This window comes from Geotrypetes seraphini, chromosome 11, assembly GCF_902459505.1.
Source record: "Geotrypetes seraphini chromosome 11, aGeoSer1.1, whole genome shotgun sequence".
Classification (NCBI taxonomy): Eukaryota; Metazoa; Chordata; class Amphibia; order Gymnophiona; family Dermophiidae; genus Geotrypetes; species Geotrypetes seraphini.
The window spans coordinates 4,729,463-4,749,932 of NC_047094.1; the positions used below are offsets into that span (position 1 = coordinate 4,729,463).

The 20,470-nt window shown below is 44.1% G+C and overlaps 1 protein-coding gene across 1 annotated transcript; it reads right to left on the reverse strand.

Moving 5' to 3' along the window:
* Positions 1 to 172: 172 nt before the first annotated feature.
* On the reverse strand, positions 173 to 13,167 carry SYNGR3 (synaptogyrin 3). The gene is made up of 4 exons (XM_033914734.1): positions 13,019 to 13,167; positions 8,868 to 9,099; positions 5,926 to 6,068; positions 173 to 2,932 (listed from the first exon to the last, which is right to left on the reverse strand). Exons 1-4 carry the CDS (start codon positions 13,115 to 13,117, stop codon positions 2,723 to 2,725), a joined length of 684 nt encoding a protein of 227 aa, XP_033770625.1. The 5' UTR covers positions 13,118 to 13,167; the 3' UTR covers positions 173 to 2,722.
* Positions 13,168 to 20,470: the final 7,303 nt, after the last annotated feature.

Sequence of the window (20,470 nt, forward strand, 5' to 3'; positions counted from 1 at the left end):
TCGCAAAAACAGCCTGCTTCAGTGGTTGAGCTGCAGCTGTGGCTCAGACATTTCAAATCACCAGATACTAGAAGGACACGCCACGATGGAGCACAGCTGCAAATAAACTGTCCATGTGGACAGGTACTGCATAGGAAGGTGGCAAAGGTGACTGGGCCTTACATTTCTGAAACCCCAAAGCTCTTTCTTTTTTTTTTTTTGGGGGGGGGGGGGAAGGAGGCCTGTTATGTTTTTATTGATTACTGAAACTAATTTGCTTTCAGCCATGAAATCTTTTCCACACTCAATGGAAGATCTAAGGTTAAGTGGCTAGAACAACCTTCAGCAGTTCTTTTTACTGCAGAGGTAATATATTATGGCATGTGAGGGGTGTACTGTGACGAGCCCTGCATAGGGGTTCTCAGGTCAGAGACAAGGGGGAGAGGTGTATGTGTCCTTTCTATACAGAGAGTGGAAACAGGCAGTGTCTCTTCCTATTTACACCATTGGTTTCCCCAAGGCCTTTTCAGTCACATACAGCGCCCGGAAATACTTAAGTGTACTCTTATTGCACAGATATAATCAGTGGTATTGACTAGACTAGAGGTTACTAACGTTTAAAGGAAAGTTATTATGCAGTGTTCCCTCTAAGAAACTATCACTGGTCCTCATGTCCTGTGCTTAGCTGGTTTATCAGGTCACAATATGACTGGCAGAGGAAAACGCCAACCTAAGCTTGGACATTAGGGGTGTAGTCAACATTTCATTTCCTACAAATCTATTGTCAGGATTACTAGCTATACCTCAAGCCTAGAAATGGGCACTTTGCAGGTCCCTCCCTAACTGCTGGAAGGTGGGATTTCTCTCCTGGAGCTTCGCTTCCTTTTTATCACTTCAAAAACGATTTCTCTGCTGGGAACATGCTTTACTCACACTACAGCTATTCCACGCCAGAGATGGCTGTGCACATTTAAACGTGCGTACGATGCAAGAAGAATGTGTAGGTATAATTAGCAGCCCTGGACTGGCAATTTCCTCCCCTCCCCTATGCTGCCAGAAAACTCACAGACAGCAGAGCAGACGGGCCAAATCTGGCCCACGGGGTCATAGAATTTGGCCCGCAAGACAATTATCACTTTACAATAAAACAGGCCCGCTGGAAGTCAACAGCTGAACATTCGGCTTTATGATTTGCACGTCTCGCAGCAGGCACGCTGCGCTCCTGCCTACACTCTACTGCGGCTGCCTGGTCCTCCCTGCGGCGGTGGTTGGTCAACAGAGGCAGCGCTCAGCCTGATCCACCGGGGCCTTCCCTCTCCCGGCCTCGTCCTCCCGGTAAGTCTCCTGGTAAATATTTTTTGGGGGTTTTTTCCAGTCTATCCAGATTGGAGTTTTGACAGCTTGTCTTTGATAATAACACTTAAGTTACATATCAACCCCAATCTGTGTTGCATTCTGCAAAGTAAAAACCAGTTGTGTCATCTTAATCAGCTGTTTTCCCCCTTGTGGTTTATTTCCCTCCCTGATTACTGGGCTTTAAATCCACATCTCCCTGATAACTCTTAACCGAAAATTCACCCCAGTACCACTACTGCTTCTATTTCATGTAGGTTTGTTTTAACAGATTTGGGGAGTCCATGCTCTACAACCCTTTTCAGTTCTTGATAATCCCCTGACCCTTTTCATGCACTTTTTTTACATCTGATTTAGTAAACAGTTTGTTATGCATCTCATAACCTTATTGCAAACAAATATTTTAAAAACCCGTGCATTTAAAGTTTGAGATTGAGGGTATTCCACTTGATTTCACATGTGTTTATAGTCATTTTTTCAATAAATCTAAATGTTGGCCCACGACTTTGTCCAAGTTTTTAATTTTGGAGAGGTTGTAACCCTATGCTTCTACTAAGACTAAGGGGTGCTTTTATTAAGGGGCGCATTTAGAACACCTTAATAAAAGGACCCCTAAGTATCTTAATTAAAAATTTGGCCCTCGACTTAGCCTATGTTTTAGATTTCGGCCCCTGCAGTAGGGTCTTTGCCCTCTGTCTTAGAAGAAGGTTGAATCAACATCACCTGGGAAAGAAACAGGCTGGGGTCAAGGTTGTTAACTGCCTCGTTTAAACTTGTTCATTCAAACTCAATTTGGGTCACAGAAAAACCGATATAAATGTAAGAAAAAAAGCAGCTGGAATCTGCCAAAATCGAACTCCATACTGGAGACCAGTTTGCTCATTGAGAAGAGACATTTACAGCTGGCGAGGCCCATTACCTCTGGTTTAGATGTGAATCTGCAAGCTGGGGGCAATCGCAATGGATCAAGGAAATGGTAGGACCGTGGAAGTGCTTACGCGGCAGGGTTTCATCTATAGGTGGTGCAAACAAGTCTCAGACTTAGGTCTGGTAAACTCTAAATCAAGCAGATGAACACCTAGCAATCTGGGGGGGGGGGTTCTTCTTTCCCAAGTATTTCAGAGACATTTTGGCACCTGGCATTTCACAAAGTGAAAAACAATTCCTTTTTCTTTTAAACTTAGAGGGAACACTGCTTATGTAAGAGAAACACCCTTAGTAGGGTAAGACACCAAACCAATACCACTGTACAGAGTTCACTGCACAACTAGCTAACAGGAAGTCACCCACACAAAGGAAACGCTACTTATTACGCTTGTGATCAGCCAGTTATCTGTACTGCACCGTGGCTAGACTTGGTCTTTTTTATGCAACGTAAACCTTTTGTCCTTTAATAAGTTGGAACCTGATAACCTTCTGGACCAGTGTTAAGGGTCTCGGTGAACGGCGGGCTCTGATAGGTTTCAGTGTTTGCAATGCCGCTTCCAGTCGAGTATCCTTGGTATCCATTGTTGGGGCCAGTGTCCAAATGATCCGAGGTAAAGAGAGACATGTCCGTCCCCAGGCGGTACTGGTGCAGCGCCTTCACCATAACGGCCACCTGCATGTACATTAAGGAAAACAAGAGCATGGTGTTACACACAGCAGATACTGCGCTTTGGATCCAGCCCTCCCAGCATCAGGACTGCAACGAGGCCTGTCTCCCCTTGAGAGAAAGATGCATGTATGCCTGGTGGCATCCTTCTCCTATCAAGCTGTAAAAGTCTGGAATGCTCTCCCAGTGGTTCCAAGAATAGAAACATCTTATTTAAGGTTCTGAAAATGACTGAAAAACATGTCTCTTTAAGATGTAATTTTATTTGCTGAGATTGTATTATTACATATTACTTAAGATGTTTCTGGAATTTACTTTTCAAGAAATTCCTGCAAACAACTTAATACCGCCAGCTCCTTCCCACGTCCCAATAACTTCCAATTGTTCACAGAATCTCCTACAAATTAGCAATATATTAACAACCAAAGCTCCATCATTTCTAGAAAGGTACATTATTCCAAATGTTCCTACTAGAAGTTTGAGATCAGAGACAAAAACCTTCTAGTAATTCCATCGCTTAGTATAATAAATACAAGACAAGATACAATCTTTGCGTTACAGCGCCCAGAAAATGGAATTCCTTATTAGCATTTATTAAGGAAGAAAAATCACTAAGTAAATTTAAAGGACTGTTAAAATGCTGGTTGTACAAGGATGCTTTTGAGACCTAATTATCGGAGTCTCTTTTGATCCCATTCGTTGCTTAAACTCACTTGTCCTCTGTTTTAGGCTCTGAGAAATTGATTTTTTTTTTTTATCAATACTTTTAAAATTTCTTACCTTCCGTTTGTATTTTCCTTTTATGTATCCTTTACTATATTTATTGTAGTTCTCCCTACTTCCCTTATGTATTGGTACGTCATGCCCTTCTGTGTTGGTTTTAGTTAATAATTAAGACCCTGTTTTAATTGTAAATCGCTTTGAATTAATGATATTGCGATACATCAAAATTTGAATAAAACTTGAAATGTCCCAATTCCCCAATGCAACCTCATCTGCTCTTTATCTCCTCTAGAAATTACCAGATCTCTTCTTCTTGTAATACTTTTGTAATCCGCCTTGAACCGCAAGGCAATGGCGGAATAGAAATCTGTAATGTAATGTCTCTAAATCCGGGAGGATTACGTCCTTCTATTTAACGAAAGATTAGGTTCTTACCTTTCCTAATCTTCTTTCTTGTGGCAAGGGATGCATAAACCAGTGGTCCCAGGATAAAGGGGGATTGTACAAGAATCCACATTAATGTCTTTTGATAATGGCGGAATATACATTTTGGTATTGTACAGGCCTTGCAGGAAGGCTTTCTAATAGGAACTTAATGGGAGGAGTAAGGACAGACAGACAGACAATAAGTCACACTAACTATAATGAGGGTCTTTCAAAAAGTAACAGCAAATTGAATACGCGCCCCCCCCCCCCTCCCCTGTACCTCTTTAATTTTCCCAGTGAGCAATATCATGAATTTGCTCTCCTTCTGACATCACTTCCTAGGCAGAAGTGACATCAGAGAGAGCCGATCCCAACACGGGCAGCGAGTTCCTGATACTGCTCTTGCTGGGAAAATTAAAGAGTTACAGGGGAAGGGAAGTGAAGGGGGTGCACGCAAAGTGGCAGGGGTGGAGGACTGATGCCAGCACCCCCCCCCCCCTCATACGCACCTCAGCTACACCTTAGAGGAGAACCAACTCTTGATAGATTCAAGAGTTCCCTGAAGTCTTTTTTGTATAAATCTCTGCTCCAGGCTCCACAATCTTCCTGGAAATAGAATCTTTCCTTCAAAATTACCGGAGGCTCCAGACGTTCCTTTTCCCAACCTAACTGTGTTGCCCATATTTGTTTCTTAATCTCCTCAGGCAGCTCAGCTCCATCCACACCTAGGAGGCTCTGACAGAACTCTCGCACCACTGCCTTGCAATCACGATATGCCTCCCCCTCCGGGATTCCCTTAAAGCGCAGGTTACACCGGCGTGACCTATTCTCAAGATCTTCCACCTGCGCCTGAAGTTCCTGTAGCTCAGAAGTTAAATGGTCTGTGGATTCCTTGACCCCAGTAACTGTGGCAAACAGGGCCTCCACGTGCTCCTCAGAGGCTAACACTCTAGCTCCCAACTCCCCCACATCCGCACGGAGCTCCGCAAGGGCAGCTTTTACATCCACTCACACTCCAACCATTTCATCCTTCAGGTCCTGGAACCACGTTTGGAAAGATTTGTGCACCGTCTCACTGAGCTCCCCCGAGATTGCCATAGTCCCGGCTTCAATCAGCTCTGCCGGCGCTGATGGCCCCGCGGCCATTTTAAGCGCGTCTCCCGCACTCCCCTGTGTCGCACTCGCTGTTTTCTCTCCTCCATCGCCGAAATATTTAAATTTATCTAATTTCTTCCGCGTTGCCATGGCTGCACCCGCGAAATGCGATCCTAATAAGAAGCGCGTTTTAGCGCTAGAAGCTGAAAAAGCTCTTTTTCTCAACGGCCCCTATGGAGCTCCCGATTCAGGCAGCCATGCGCTGGGATGACGTCACTTCCTCTCTCCCATATTTGTTTCTTTCCTTTGTATTTCCACCCGTCCATTTTCTATCAGGTTAGTCCTCGTCTGATTTTGTCCATGATTTTAATTTGTAACACTATGGGGTCCTTTTATCAAGCTGCGGTAGGGGTTTAATGCGCGTAATACCACCTGCCGCTAATGCCTGCATTGAGCAGGCGTTAGTTTTTTAGCCGGCCGCAGGGGTTAGCGCGTGATGAAATGTCCGACGCACTATCCCCGCTAGTGCGGCTTGATAAAAGGACCCCTATGTCCCTGTTTTTGTCATGTACATCGCTTAGAAATATAAGCGATATTATCAAATTTTAAAGAAACCTGAAACCTGTGTGCGTCCCGTTGGAGGGAGAGAAATCACAGGAAGAAGCCAGAGGTATGTTACAATTCTCTGGAGTCTGGACAGCAGCCAATGGTTTATGAAGGTAGGTGTTAATCAATTGACATTCTGCTCTACTTACCCAGGAGAAAATGGAGAAGAAAGAGAAGGCAATGGCTGCCCTGGCGGCATCACCTTTCTGGAGGATGGTGTCATTGTGTTCCGTCCTCTGCCACTGGTTGGTCAGAAAGCAAAAACCTACAAACCAGAGGAAAGACAGCAGCCCTACAACACAACAACACGACAGAGTTGTCAACCTGAATGGAGAGAGAGCGACAGTACACAAAACCCAGAGAGAACGGCTTCACAAAGCACAAACAGCGGAAGTCAAAGCACAGCACGGCAGCAATTAAATCATGATTGATTTTCCTAGGCTTTAGGATTCTGGCCGTTTCTGCCCACTCCTTGGGGCTTTCAGGTGGGCTGCACTGCCATTAGCCTTCATCTTTTTAAAAGCACCCCCTCCAACCCATTCACCAGTGATTTGGAGCAGGGTGGAATTGATTTAAATCAAATCCATTTAAATGATGAATTTAAACCACCAGTCAGAAAGTCTTGATTTAAATCATAGAATTCCATTCATTAACCAAAAATTGTAAACATTGCATGAATATACATCTCATGCTACATATTAAAAACTAACCCTTATTTCATGATAAATAATTTCTGGACTATAATGTATTTTAGATAAAAAAAATTTTTTTTTTTAGGAAAAATCTATTTTTAAAAATCCAATTTAATTCAAAAATTTGATTTAAATTTAAAAAAAAAAATCCAATTCTTTTTTTTAGATCATTGATTTTTATCCACCCCAATTTGTATCAGGCATTTTCTGGAAGATTAAGGAAAGCTGACACCATGCATAATTAGGATAAGAAGGGATTTCTAATGTAAATATATGATAAACTGTGTTGATTGTTTGGAGAAGAGCCTGGACCCCTAAGGATAAACCCCCAAATTATTTATTCATCCATTTAGGAATTAAATCTTAGGGGTCGATATTCAGTCAGTAACTATTCCTGACCAGTTTGAAGCTAACCAGTCATTTTCAGTGCCTCTAAAATGTCTGGTTGTTTTGGGGGAAGACTCAGCATTTGGCTGACATTCAACACTTACTCTGTGGAGAGTTGATGTTCCTGAATTGGACTTTATTATAAATTCTCCTTGATAATCCACAGAAAAACCAAAAAACCTACAGGACCCAATCCAACACGGTCCGTGTTTCGACAAAGACGTCTTCTTCAGGGGTCGGTGACAGGAGCTCTAGGCAGCAAACAGATCAGTAGATTATCCACGAGTTTTTCTTTATGGACAATAGGGACCCCTGAAGAAGACATGGACCGGGTAGGGTCCCACATTTTTAATGGATTGGGTCCTCTTTATGTTTTTAGGTTTTTCTGTGGATTATCAAGGAGAATTTACAATTAATAAAGTCCAATTCAGGAACATCAACTCTCCACAGAGTCTTTTACTTTGGTCATACATTTCTCTAATGTGGAGTCACTGGGTCAACTTCTTTGATATTCAACACTTAACCAGCCAGGTAATTGTGTAAACAGGACCGCATACAAATCAGGTAAGTCTTGACTATTGCACTTAACCAACTATGTTTTACTGGCTCCACAACCCTGGAAATTCAGTGCTGAAGCTCAAACATGGCCCAGCATTAAATTTCTGGCAATAACACCGGTGGCATTCAGCAAACCCCTGAGCAGTGGAGGAGTGGCTTAGTGGTTAAAGCAGCTGCCTCAGCCCCCTGACGCTGTGAGTTTCATTACCACTGCAATGGAGAATGACACGGTGACTGTTACCCACGGCTAGCCATCGCTTCCGGGTCAGCCACGTGCAGCGGGTTAAGAGCCGCTTCATGCTGTCCCGGCAAACAAGTGCGGCTGGCACTGAAGACAAGAAGGAGCAGCCAAGCTGGAAGGAGGTCAGTCAAGGTAACTGGGATTCCCGGCTGACCAGAAAAGCTTCCCTCCAACATCAGCTCTGACATCGGAGGGAAGCCCTCGTGTCGGCTTCAGCGGAGGGGAGCATGCCCAGCTGGACGGCCCTGAAAGGAACAAGGGAGAGAGAGGGGATAATGTGGAAAAAAGGGAGAAAGGAGGGGGGGTGAAGTGCATTGGGACATAGGAGGGGCACGAATTTGGGACAAAGGCTGGAAAGAAGAGAGGGAGACACTAACTCGGGACACAGAAGGAAGGGAGGGAGGGAATAGAAAGGGAGAATTGTTGGCATGAGTGTGTAAGTGAGAGGGAAAGAGATGGGGACAGGAAGAAAGAAGAAAATTGGGCAGAGAATGGGGATGAGAAGGAGAAATGTTGGATATGGTGGTAGAGAGGGAACAGAGGGACAGATTAAAGGGGATGCAAGAGGGAGGAATATTGTTCTGGGGCTGGGGCGGAGACGAGAACTGAGCTGGCAGAGACGGGGCGGGGACTGGGACAAAATTTTCCCCCATCTCATTCTCTACACTGCAGCTCCTTGTGACTATGGGCAAGTCACTTAACAATTCATTGGCCCAGGCATAAAATAAGCACCTTTCTAAAATGTGTAACCATCCAGAAAAAGAAGCATGTCAAGTCCCATGCACCTTGGACTACAGTACTCCCCTGAAATTCATGTGGGTTCCATTCCAAGAACACCTGCGAATTAAAAAAAACAAACGCAAATGCGGTTTAAAGGGCTGATTGAAGGCAGGAGAGGGTGGCTGGGCGCTGGCGGGTGCTGAAAATCATTTGCGATATTTCCAGACCGTCTCTTCCTGGTACTAAAGTCAGGCTACACCAATCAGGAGCTGCTTTGACTCGCCAGATATCTCCTGATTGGTGTAACCGTGACTTTAGGACAAGGAAGTGCGGGCGGAAAATATCGCAAATTACTGAGGCCACAAATTCGCGGGAGTTTACTGTATACAAAGAGAGAAATATGCTGGGGGTTATTCCTTTCTGCTGCTAACGTCCTGCTAATTCCCTCTTAACAATTTTTCTCCAACAAGCTTCATTTGCTTCTCCAACCTACCTGAGCACGCCAGGTCCAGCAGAACAGCTTTCTTCCTGTCTTTCACGCTGCTGATCTGGGGGAAGTATAGGTCCAGAATAAAGAAGAACACGCAGGCGAAAAAAGCCATGACCCCAATTGCAATGCCGTAGTTACAGGCGTCCTCTGAATAGAAAATGCATCGCAAGGACCCAGCATTTAGGTTCACGAAGCCCTCGTTCACAATGGATGCAAAGACCACGATAGAGAAAATCTGAAAGAGGAAAAGAGACTGAGGCTGTAACTGCCTGGGTCCAGCTGCGGTCACAGAAACTGACCTAGGGGGTGATTCTAAGACTGGCCATCAAAGGTAGGCCCCTAGGTAAAGCAGATTTTAATAAACATAGTTCTTGTGCACATGACCAGACAAACCCTGAAGTATAAGCCCATATCAGCACTGCTCTTCTGCCCTGTGAAATATGAGTCTTTCAAAAATGGTTTTTCACTCTGTCTTGCTCAGACTTGCGCACATGCGTGGTTCTCATTAGCACGGTCAAAACTTGCACCGGCTTCCTTTTCCTTCCAAAAGAAGACAAAAACGATGAAATTCTATAAACAGAGCCCTAATTGCTGTCGCCTAGTTTGAGATCTGCGCTGAACTTAATTTAAGTTGTTAAGTAATGCACGGAAGGGCTGCGTTTAGGCCTGTGCATTTGTGCCCGCTGTTGACATGGTGGAAGTGGGGCTCAGACGCCACTCCAAGATTCCATTATAGATTGGCGTCTGAGCCCCACTTCCACCATGTCAACAGCGGGCACAAATGCACAGGCCTAAACGCAGCCCTTCCGTGCATTACTTAACAACTTAAATTAAGTTCAGCGCAGATCTCAAACTAGGCGACAGCAATTAGGGCTCTGTTTATAGAATTTCATCGTTTTTGTCTTCTTTTGGAAGGAAAAGGAAGCCGGTGCAAGTTTTGACCGTGCTAATGAGAACCACGCATGTGCGCAAGTCTGAGCAAGACAGAGTGAAAAACCATTTTTGAAAGACTCATATTTCACAGGGCAGAAGAGCAGTGCTGATATGGGCTTATACTTCAGGGTTTGTCTGGTCATGTGCACAAGAGCTATGTTTATTAAAATCTTTATATACCACCCACTTTGCCTAAAAGGATCAAAGCAGTTAACAATCCAATCCAATCAAACTAATGAAAAGAACTACAATTAATGGACAACAATTTTTTTATTGATTTTCAAAACGAAGTACAAACCTTCATACATTCACCTGGCCCAAAACACAAACAATACTCTGTACAGAACTGGAACTACACTTCTCCTTCCGTATTCGCGGTTTTTAGCTTGCTGGCTCCTCCCCCAAAATTACATCAGCTTGCACAGAGAAATTGCTGATTCCAAGCGTTTACAGAGAAAATCACCGATTCCTAGCACTTTCTTTGCCGTGTTTTGCCTCTCCTTCAGGAACAGACCAGGTCTCCCACCATGTTATTCGCGGTTTCACCATATTCATGATGGTTTTAAACAGAAAAAAGCGAATAACGTGAAAAAGTTATTTGCGGTTTTTCTGTATTTGCGGTTCTGTTAATCCCCTATCACAGCAAATACGGAGGGAGAAGTGTATAATCAAGAAAAAAAAACAGCATAATCCCCCCCCCCACACTTCCAGGAGCAGGGAGTACCCTCCGGTATGCAGAACAATGAACCAAATAAGAACAAGATATCGGACCACATCCCATATGTAACATGACATAAATCTGAGCACAACAGAAGGTGTGGTAGCTTCACAATGAAAACACAACACTGCAAATAGCAAACCCTCCTCAAACGTAACCTCAACAGAGAAAAGAACTCCATTGAAATGGAGGAAAGACAAAGCAAAATAAACTAAGCATCGTACATCTAACATACAAAATATTTAATATATTCTTCAAAATAAATGAATAAATGAAATGAAATGATGCAACTTGAAGTACTGAATTCAAATCCTATCAATGCAAAAAGGCCACAAAACCTCTGTATGTTCAGTTTTATTAGCGCAATTAACCACACATATCATTTGGAGCACTGCTTTGCTATTTCTTTGTGTTCCTTTCTGCATTATGGACTTTGCTTTATGCTCTTCTGTGCCTAGCTTTGAGCATCAACCCCTCAGTTGAACATTTGAAACGGTGCCACATAGGCTGCACAACTAGTGTCTGCTGAGGGGCCTCAAAGCCCACCAGCAGACTACATCTCCTTTAGCTTTAAGCAGATTTAGGGTCCCTGTTTCCATCCCCCCCCCTGAACTGGCTGAACATATTTGTGGACTAGCTTTTGGATGCAAAAATATGTAAAATTTAGTCTACTATAATTTTTGTTGACAAGCCTGAAATTAAAGTGTTATCACAAGTAAGAATATTCTCTCCAGGCTCCCAGAGAAGCATCACATTTTCACAAGTTTTGCAGACGGTGAGGCCACTATTTTTTTTTTTAACAACACATCACAGTCATTCTTTTAAAAGTTCATCAGTTCCAACTCTTGACTTTTTGGGAAATGCTGGAACTCATTCACTCCAGACATCACTGCAGGCACTGGATTTTTGTAAGGCTGAAATTTAGCAATAGAATAATATTCCAGCACCTGTACAGATGTGTGCTGCCACTTTCATTTTGCCCTCGGTGCTTAGTTCACAAGTTCTGCTCGCTTCAAGTTTGCACGCAATTAGCTTATTGCATGAGCCCTCGTTCCATTCCCTTTAGAAGCTATGTGCTCAACTGTCGACACGTGGCTTTCTGCATCAGCCCCTCCATGTGCTCCAACAGAATATGCAACATCCGTGCTATACCACACATAGCAGATATCATCATTCACAAGTATATATTGTCCTGCCTTACCACGCGTCATACTGACAGGCTCTATTAGCTACCGCAATGTCATACCAAACTAATAACATCACCACCCCATGCTCCCCTATGTGTTGTCCTATCACGTCAAGACCTCCATTACTTTACCCTACATCCACTAGCATGTCATTCCATATATGGACCTGTGAAAAACATTCTTCAGTCTTGATCCCCAAGGGTGGTGGCACATGGCCCTGACAGACCTGTACGCTCTAAATCCTGTTTATTGGCAAGGCACATGGGATCTCTTAAGGAGAGGAAGAGATAATGGATGCTGTGGATGAGCAGACTGGATGGACCCTTTGGCCTTTATCTGCCATCGTGTTCCTATAACCATAAAGTTCTATGACCTCACAATGCAGGTGTAAAGAGCCTTAGCCTATAGGAAGAGGAGATGCAAATGTTAAGAGCCTTAACTAATAGGGAGAGGAGGAGATAGCAGATGCTGCGGATGGGCCTTTTGGCCTTTATCTGCCTTCAGGTTTCTATGACCTCACAATGCAGGTGTAAAGAGCCTTAGCCTATAGGAAGAGGAGATGCAAATGCTAAGAGCCTTAGCCAATAGGGAGAGGAGTAGAGAGTGGATGCTGTGGATGGGCAATTTGGCCTTTATCTGCCATCATGTTTCTATGACCTCACAATGCAGGCGTAAAGAGCCTTAGCCTATAGGAAGAGGAGATGCAAATGTTAAGATCCTTAGCCAATAGGGAGGGGAGGAGCTGGTGGATGCTGCCAATGGGCCATTTGGCCTTTATCTGCCATTGTGTTTCTATGATCTCACAATGCAGGTGTAAAGAGCCTTAGCCTATAGGAAGAGGGGATGCAAATGTTAAGAGCCTTAGCCAATAGGGAGAGGAGGAGAGAGTGGATGCGGATTGGCCATTTGGCCTTTATCTGCCTTCAGGTTTCTATGACCTCACAATGCAGGTGTAAAGAGCCTTAGCCTATAGGAAGAGGAGATGCAAATGTTAAGAGCCTTAGCCAATAGGGAGAGGAGATGGGCCTTTATCTCTTGTAGGCCAGGTTCGGAAGAAACACAACCCTTCGGGCACTTCCTCGTTTCGCTTTGGGTGGGCGGAGGCATAAGGGACTTTCCAGCCCCTGCACTTCCCCTGGAGGTTAGAGAGCACGCATGCTGCTGCTGCTGCTCCCCGGGGTTGTGCCCCTCACCTGCAGCTCCACTGCATGACCCCTCCCCGTGCATGCTCCGTGCTCTCTCTACCCCCAATGCAATGCAGCTCCAATGCAAGCGGGCGGGGGCTGCTGCACTGCGCCTCCCCCGCCCTCTCTTACCCAGCAGACGAGTCTCAGGATGGTCTGAGGGCGCAGCAGGAACTCGAGGGGTTCAAAGGAGCCCCCGGCCCGGCCCGCTCCGTACGAGGCCCCCTCCATAGCCGCCGATCGCGCTCCAGCTGCCGCTCCTCTCGCCTCCGCGCGTCTCTGCAGCGTTGCGCCTGCGCGCGAGCGGCTCCCGGGGAAATTCCGAGCGCGAGGGGGGAGGAGTTAATAACCATTAGCACAGGCTTCAAGAACCCGCTGCAGAGCTAGCAGCTGGGCTCCGAGGTCCCTGCTCCGGTGAGCTGATAGCCAAGACACTCAAATGTCCCAGGGTGGCTTCCATTTTCCCTTTCCTTCTTCTGCTCTCCATCATCACCCTCCACTTCTGCCTCAGCTCATTCTCCATCCTGCCTACATCTAACTTGCTTCCTAGACCCCAAATGATTCAACTCACTTGTCTCTTCTTGGATATTTCTGGGTCGTAGACTGTAAAGTCCACCTTGTCTTGTCTTAGGTTCCAACTGCTGAAGCTCACTCCAGCCGTTGTTTGCAGGATATCTACTCTAAAGCCTGGCCAATATCAGCCATAGGCTTTTTTTTTTTTTAGTATTTATATACCACTTATAAACTAAATGATTTACATTCAGGTACTCAAGCATTTTTTCCTGTCTCGGTGGGCTCACACTCTTTCTAATGTACCTGGGGCAATTGGGAATTAAGTGACTTCCCCAGGGTCACAAGGATTTGAACTCACAACCTCAGGGTCCTGAGGCTGTAGCTTTAACCACTGCCCCACACTTAATTCTTAAGTACATTTCTTGCACCTTCTCGATAATCTCATTGCATATTTAACCTCATTTATCATTTCTTCATGCTGTCGGCTAAATTTTAATCAAATAACTCAGCTTTCATGTCACCTGACACACCTGGAAATCTCACAATTCTTCAACATTATTAAATCACATGAGAATTGTGAAAAATTGTGACTGGGAAATGGCATAAAAATAGCAGATGAAGTTGAAGGTGAACAAATGCAAAGTGATGCATGTGGGAATGAGGAACCCAAATTATAGCTACGTGACGCAGGGTTCCACATTAGGAGTCACTGCCCAGGAAAAGGATCTGGGTGTCATTGTTGAGGATACGTTGAAACCCTCAGCTCAGCGGCTAAGAAAGCAAATAGATTGTTTTTCATTCCTTTCCTGATAATTCCTAACAAAGATGAAAATGTTATACTGCCCTTGTATCGCTCCATGGTATGGCCACACCTAGAATACTGTGTGCAGTTCTGGTTGCCGCATCTCAGAAAAGATATAGTGGAATTAGAAAACGTACAGAGAGGAAAGGCGAAAGTGGCTAGGGCTCATCAGCCTGGAGAAAAGATGGCTCATGGGAGATATGATACAGGTCTATAAAACACTGAGTGGAGTGGAACAAGTAGATGTGAATCGCTTGTTTACTTTTTCCAAAAATACTAGGACTAGAGGGCATGTGATGAAACTACTATGTAGTAGATTTAAAACAAACCAGAGAAAATATTTATTCACTCAACGGGTAATTAAACTCTGAAATTTGCTGCTGGATAATGTAGTACCAGTAGTTAGCTTAGCAAGGTTTGGATAAATTCCTAAAAGAGAAGTCCATAAGCCATTATTAAGATGGACTTGGGGAAACCCACTTCTTATTTCTAGGATAAGCAGTATAAAATCTTGCCAGGTGCTTGTGACCTGGGTTGGCCACTATTGGAAATGATATTGGGCTTGATGGACCTTTGGACTGTCCCAGTATGGCAACTCTTATGTGCGCCAAATATAGGACAATTGAGCCATTGTGACATCACTGCTGAGGTTGGCTCTTAGGCATTGGTGGAATGAGGCATTATGACATCACAATCTCTGTTCTGGAATGTTGCTACTCTTTGGGTTTCTGCCAGGTACTTGGGACTTGGGTTGGCCACTGTTGGAAACAGGATGCAGGGTTTGATGGACCTTCAGTGTGTCCCAGTACGGAAACTCTTATGTGAGCCAAGTATAGGACAATCGAGCCATTGTGACATCACTGCTGAGGTTGGCTCTTAGGCATTGGTGGAATGAGGCATTATGACATCACAAGCTCAGCTCTGGAATGTTGCTACTCTTTGGGTTTCTGCCAGGTAATTGGGACCTGGGTTGGCCACTGGTTGGACACTGGGCTTGATGGACCTTCAGTTTGTCCCACTAAGGGAATTCTTATGTTCTTAAGTAAATTATAAAATAGGTGAGGCTCCACAAGTATAATTTTGGTGAACAAGACTTCAAGTGCAGATTTGTTTATTCTTGGATGAGACCAGGCAGATCTGATTCAGGGGGTGCAAAAGAAAAAGTGGCATTTGATTCCTCCAATGACGTCTCTTCAGGCTCTGACCTAGATGTTTCCTCATAGCCCATAGCAAAACAATTTTACAAGGGAAAGAGTTAATGAGATCTCAAAATTGACCTCCAAACACCAGGTCGCAACAATGATGTCCCTTTATATAATTGAACTCAATGAGCATTGTCTACTACTGAGATCTCATGTAATCTTTGTTGTATACAAGTTGAGCTGTTTAAATTCTTCCAAGATCGGAAGTTCTTGTTGTTTTTGTGGATGAATCTCCTTGTCTTTTTGGTCTACATGGATGCCTCTAGATCTAATGGATTGTAATCTTCAGGCATTTGAGAACTTGGCCTGGCAAGAAGTCTCTTCTGTCTTGACATTTAATCATTTATTCAATAAAGAATTAATGGGTGCTTCAAAAATGTTTAGATCGTGGCTTAAAACCTATTTTTTCTTACTTATGACAGTCCATAGTTGCCAATTTTGGAGTTTGTTGACATTGAACTGTTTGTGCCCTCCCCCTGAAAATTATAAATCAATGCCCTCCTTCCTCTTGCTTTCTCTCAGGTCCCCCTCCAACCACATCTCTCTCCATGTCCACCATCTCTCCTGTTTCTCCTTAGCCTCCATTCCCCTATGTCAGGTGAGGAGGGGGTTGGGATGGCATGAGCATGGCAAGGCAGAGAGGAGCCAGCACCCCCATCGACTCGGCACCTGGGGCTGTCCGCACCATGCCACTATGCACTGCCTCCTTGCTATGCAAATCTATCTTATGCATATTCATTGTGGATAAACTGAAAACTCGACTGCCTATGTGTGCCTGAGGACTGGATTGAGAAGCACTGGGCCAGCGTAATAAAATGCGTGAGACTTTTTGCACCGTTTAGCACTGTGTCTGCAGTGATAACGCAGGCATTAGCAACTAAACCTCAGTACAAAAAAATGTACACATGACCAAAAAGCTTCAGTTGTGGGACTCAGCATGAAGTGAAAGCTTAGCTGACATTTCTGTGTTGCTTATGTCAGCAAGAACTAGCCACAACTGCTGCCTTTTTGTTTTAGTGGAGAGGATGGGTGAACAAACTGAAAAACAGCCAAAGGGACAGCATCACTGGGGTTGGGGAGGGAGGAGAATGGGAGGTGTTAAAGGTAGGGTGACATGCTTGACCACAAACATTTTGAAGATGTCTTTATGCACCAAATCTTATTCCAGACACAATATTGATTTCTGCAACTCATGCATGCCTGTGTGCACGTTTCCAGGGTGGCCGGCTTACACTCCTGATTGCAAACATTTCTGTGCAGATAGTTTGGTTGCATTAGAGAAGGGTGCACCCAGCTCTAAACAGGGATTAGAACCCTGGTTGCTTTTAACTCTTAACCCCTTATTCGCCTGTTCAGTACCCATGTCCCCTAATACTTTATTTGTCTGTCCTAAACAGATTGTGTTGAGCAGGAACTGACTCTCACATATTTGTAGATGTCTAATAGGGCTATTGAAATGATACTTGACGGTGGTAGTCCACTCCTCTCTACAACGGACTCACTCCTGATCTCTTCCTCCCTGGAAGGGATGGGGCGGTGCAGAACGCCTCTGAAAACTCGACCACTCCATCTCCAACCTGCTGATTCTTTTCCACTCCAAAATATCAACCAAGAATACAGTACCCTTCCAGTAATGCTTCTGGAAATAGCCAGCTATCTTATTTGTAATATTGCCTAGAAATGTCCAGTTGTTCTTCTTGTTATCTAATTTGCAATATCTCCCGGAAATATCCAGCTATCTCATCTCATTTGTAACCCAATATTGTAACCTTCCTGGAAATGTCCAGTTAGCTCTTTTGTAATCCGCCTTGAACTGCAAGGTACAGGCGGAATAGAAGTCACTAATGTAATGTAAATCTGAGAAGTGGCAGAATGGTTTGAAGCCTTTAACCTACAATAAGCCATGCAGATGTCGTAGGCAGGTGAAAGAGGGAGACTGGGACATTTAGTTTTGTGTTTATCCTTTGTTAAATACTAAGATAAGACAGGGTGAAGTGCATCAGCATTCCCTCTAACCATCTATACCCAACTGGTTACTTTACGGGTGGGTAGAGTTAGAGCCGAGCACAAAATTAGCTGGTTATGGCAATTTTCAGTCTGCTAGCTGGCTAAGTAACCATATAAACTCAGGACAGGATAGCAGCTGTGCTAATTTTATGTGCTGAGTTAACCAGGAGCTGGTCAGATTGGTCAATGCCTGTTTAACTTTAGGGTTGGTGGTTATACCCAGATAGTCAATGCTGGGAGCCATGAATGTCCCAGCACTGAATATCCAGAGTTAGTTCACTCAGCTTCTTACTCCCAAGGGCCAAATTTGTGTATCGAATGCCTTTTCATGAAGAGATTCACCCAAAGTGGTTACAATCTGGAACTCTTAAGTATTTTCGCCATCTGTCCCAGCAGTTTCACAATCTAACTATGGTATCTGGGGCAATGGTACCCCTTTTTTCAAAGTGTAACTCAGCCCCAAGCTTCTCTCCTTAAACAGATGCATGAACAGGAATGCCAGGCTAAGGCACGTGTCCTAAAGATGCATGATCAAAAAGACCCACACACAGCACAGAGAACCTGAGGACGTGTACTATACACACTCTGCTCACCTTCACTTTGTAAGCCTCTTTCTAAATATATATTTGGAGAGGCTGTTCCCTCTAAGCTGAGCAGGAGTCCTCCACCCACAGTCTCACCAATAGAGGGTGCTGTTTCACTGTCACATTTTTCAATTGTGAGGGACAGGCAAGTTCTGCAGGACTCCAGGGAACATACCTGTCCTTAGCGACTGAAAATATTCCCCCTAGTGGTAGCAATGCAGCTGGAGGACACCTGCTCAGCTTAGAGGGAACAGATGTTCCTATATATGAGCTAATTTTTCAAAATGATTGAGGGTGCTAAACCCAACAGAAATTACTCATCCCTGGACACATTGAAGGAGTTTGCTCAATATTAAGCACCCACAGAGCTGGCTCCTAGAGAGAAAGACAACATGGCCCTAGCCAATCTGCCTATCCATACAAGCCACATATTGGAACTGGCCATGGACTCACTCAGAACTGACATCTAGCATCAGGGGGGGGAGGGGGAGGGGGGAGTTCAGGAGTTGGTTTTCCCTCCAGGCCTCCTTAGTCCAGTCACTGCAGCAACGGTGAACCTGTGGACCTTGCTATCGTGAGTCCTAAATCTGGCCACTGGGTGTCACCGTTGTGCAATGACATGTGGGTTCTAAATCTGCCCACTGGATGTCACCATTGTGCAATGACATGACTCAGCAGCTCTATATTTTATTTTTCATTCATATTTATTTTTAACATCAAAGATAATTTCTTTAAAAAATGAAACAAAAAGTGAAGAAATAGTATTTCCACTGAAAAGAATATCACATAATCAAAAAAGGATTACAGTCCACAAGAATTAGAAAAACCCTAGAAGATGGTATCTATTACAATCTGTTTCTTACATAATTTTAAACCTGCTGAAATAACAAATATGAGAAGATCAGACTATATAATACATATCCAATAGAGACACCTTCCCTTCTAAAAAGAATCTCAGCTGAGATGCCTCACAGAAGACATAGCTATTATCATTCTGAAAAGAAATTATAAATTTTCAGGGAAATCTAAGCTAGGAAATGCCTGCTCTCAAAATGTTTTCTCATTGGGAGTTAGTGTCTATTGCATGAAAGAGAAGTTTCATAATAGCTTCTTTGTCTTGGCAGAAATCAAAGAAAACCAACAGAAGTAGATCAAGATTTAATATCCTCCAATGATGGCTCCAAATATTTCTGACACATTCAAAGATCTCTGTCCGTTATTAGGCTTAGTAATTTGTGACAAATGCTAAATGTTCTATATAGACAACGAAGCACTTCCAGGATAACCTAGTAGAGTAGTCAAGGACTTAAGTTCTTTTGCTGATAGAAAATTTAGAAATCTCAAATTGAGATTTTGATTAGAATTTTCTACGTTCTCCAGTTTCCTCAAGTATAAAAACTTATCCTGAAAAACACCAACTTTTCCAGCTTATCAAGCCAAGGACGTTGTTGTAATTTTACTTCCATGGCCTCCACGGAGAAAGTTGTAACGGTAGCAAATGAAGAGCATACCTTATGTTACATTTTCAACGGCTGACTAAAGCACATCTACATTTACCAGAGGCTGCAAGGATTCCAGAGTAACTGAACGCAAAGCTTGAACAACATTAGATCTTGTCTATTCGGGTTTCTAGGTCTCCACAGTGCTTCCCTCCATGGTTGGTGCCCTTTGACTACCAAGCATCACAGCCTCATCACCTCAGGGGTTAACTTCGGCTCTCTGGACTTCATTCCAGGCTTCTCTCTATGCCGTCGCATTTCAGTGCTGTTATCCTTGGGACATGGAGGGGGCTCAGTGAAACATTGCTTGCCAAGACGGGGCTCCTCCGAACTCCGACAGCAGTAGCAGTCTGGAACTAAGAATGAAGTAATGGGGGGGGGGGACAGGGAAAAATCCTCCAAGTCTTACTCAGATGCTGCAGCATGAAAAAGGTAAGAGTTAAAAAAGACTATTTAGATCTAGTGGGAGCGATTTTTCAGCTCACTTTGTGCTACTGTTTTTGATTTTGATGGTTTGTCTCTATTTGTCAGATTTGGCTCTTGTGAAAACAGTGTGGGGGGGGGGGGGGGTTGCCGTCTCTTTAAGGCAAAATACTGGGAATGTATAAAGAGTGGACATCCTATACAAAGTTATTCGAATGGGAGGAGAGAGCCAGCAGACAAGGTGCATACTGGAATGGGAGGAGCGAGCCAACGGATGTCTCATAGACAGTTATCAGAATGGGAGAAGTGAGCCAGAAGACGCCTCATACAGAGTTATAGGACTGAGAGGAGAGAGCCAGCCTGGGAACCAAGTTCAAATCCCACTTCTCTCCCAGACATTCCTTCTGACCTTGGGGAAAATCACTGTTATTGCCTCTCCCATGGGTACTCACTTACAGAGTAAGCTCTCTGAGGCATGGACTTGTAGCTGAAAACTTAGTACATAATTGAGTACACCCAGGAGTACTGCAAAGAGAGCAGAGTTATTAGTGAAC

Excerpts from the sequence above, each read along its gene's own strand:
- SYNGR3 (XM_033914734.1), bottom strand. The coding sequence starts at position 13,117 with ATGGAGGGGGCCTCGTACGGAGCGGGCCGGGCCGGGGGCTCCTTTGAA. Across the intron at positions 9,100-13,018 it reads TCCTGAGACTCGTCTGCTGG|ATTTTCTCTATCGTGGTCTT; the intron begins GTAAGAGAGGGC and ends TTCCTCTTTCAG. Across the intron at positions 2,933-5,925 it reads TCTTCTCCATTTTCTCCTGG|GTGGCCGTTATGGTGAAGGC; the intron begins GTAAGTAGAGCA and ends ATGTACATGCAG.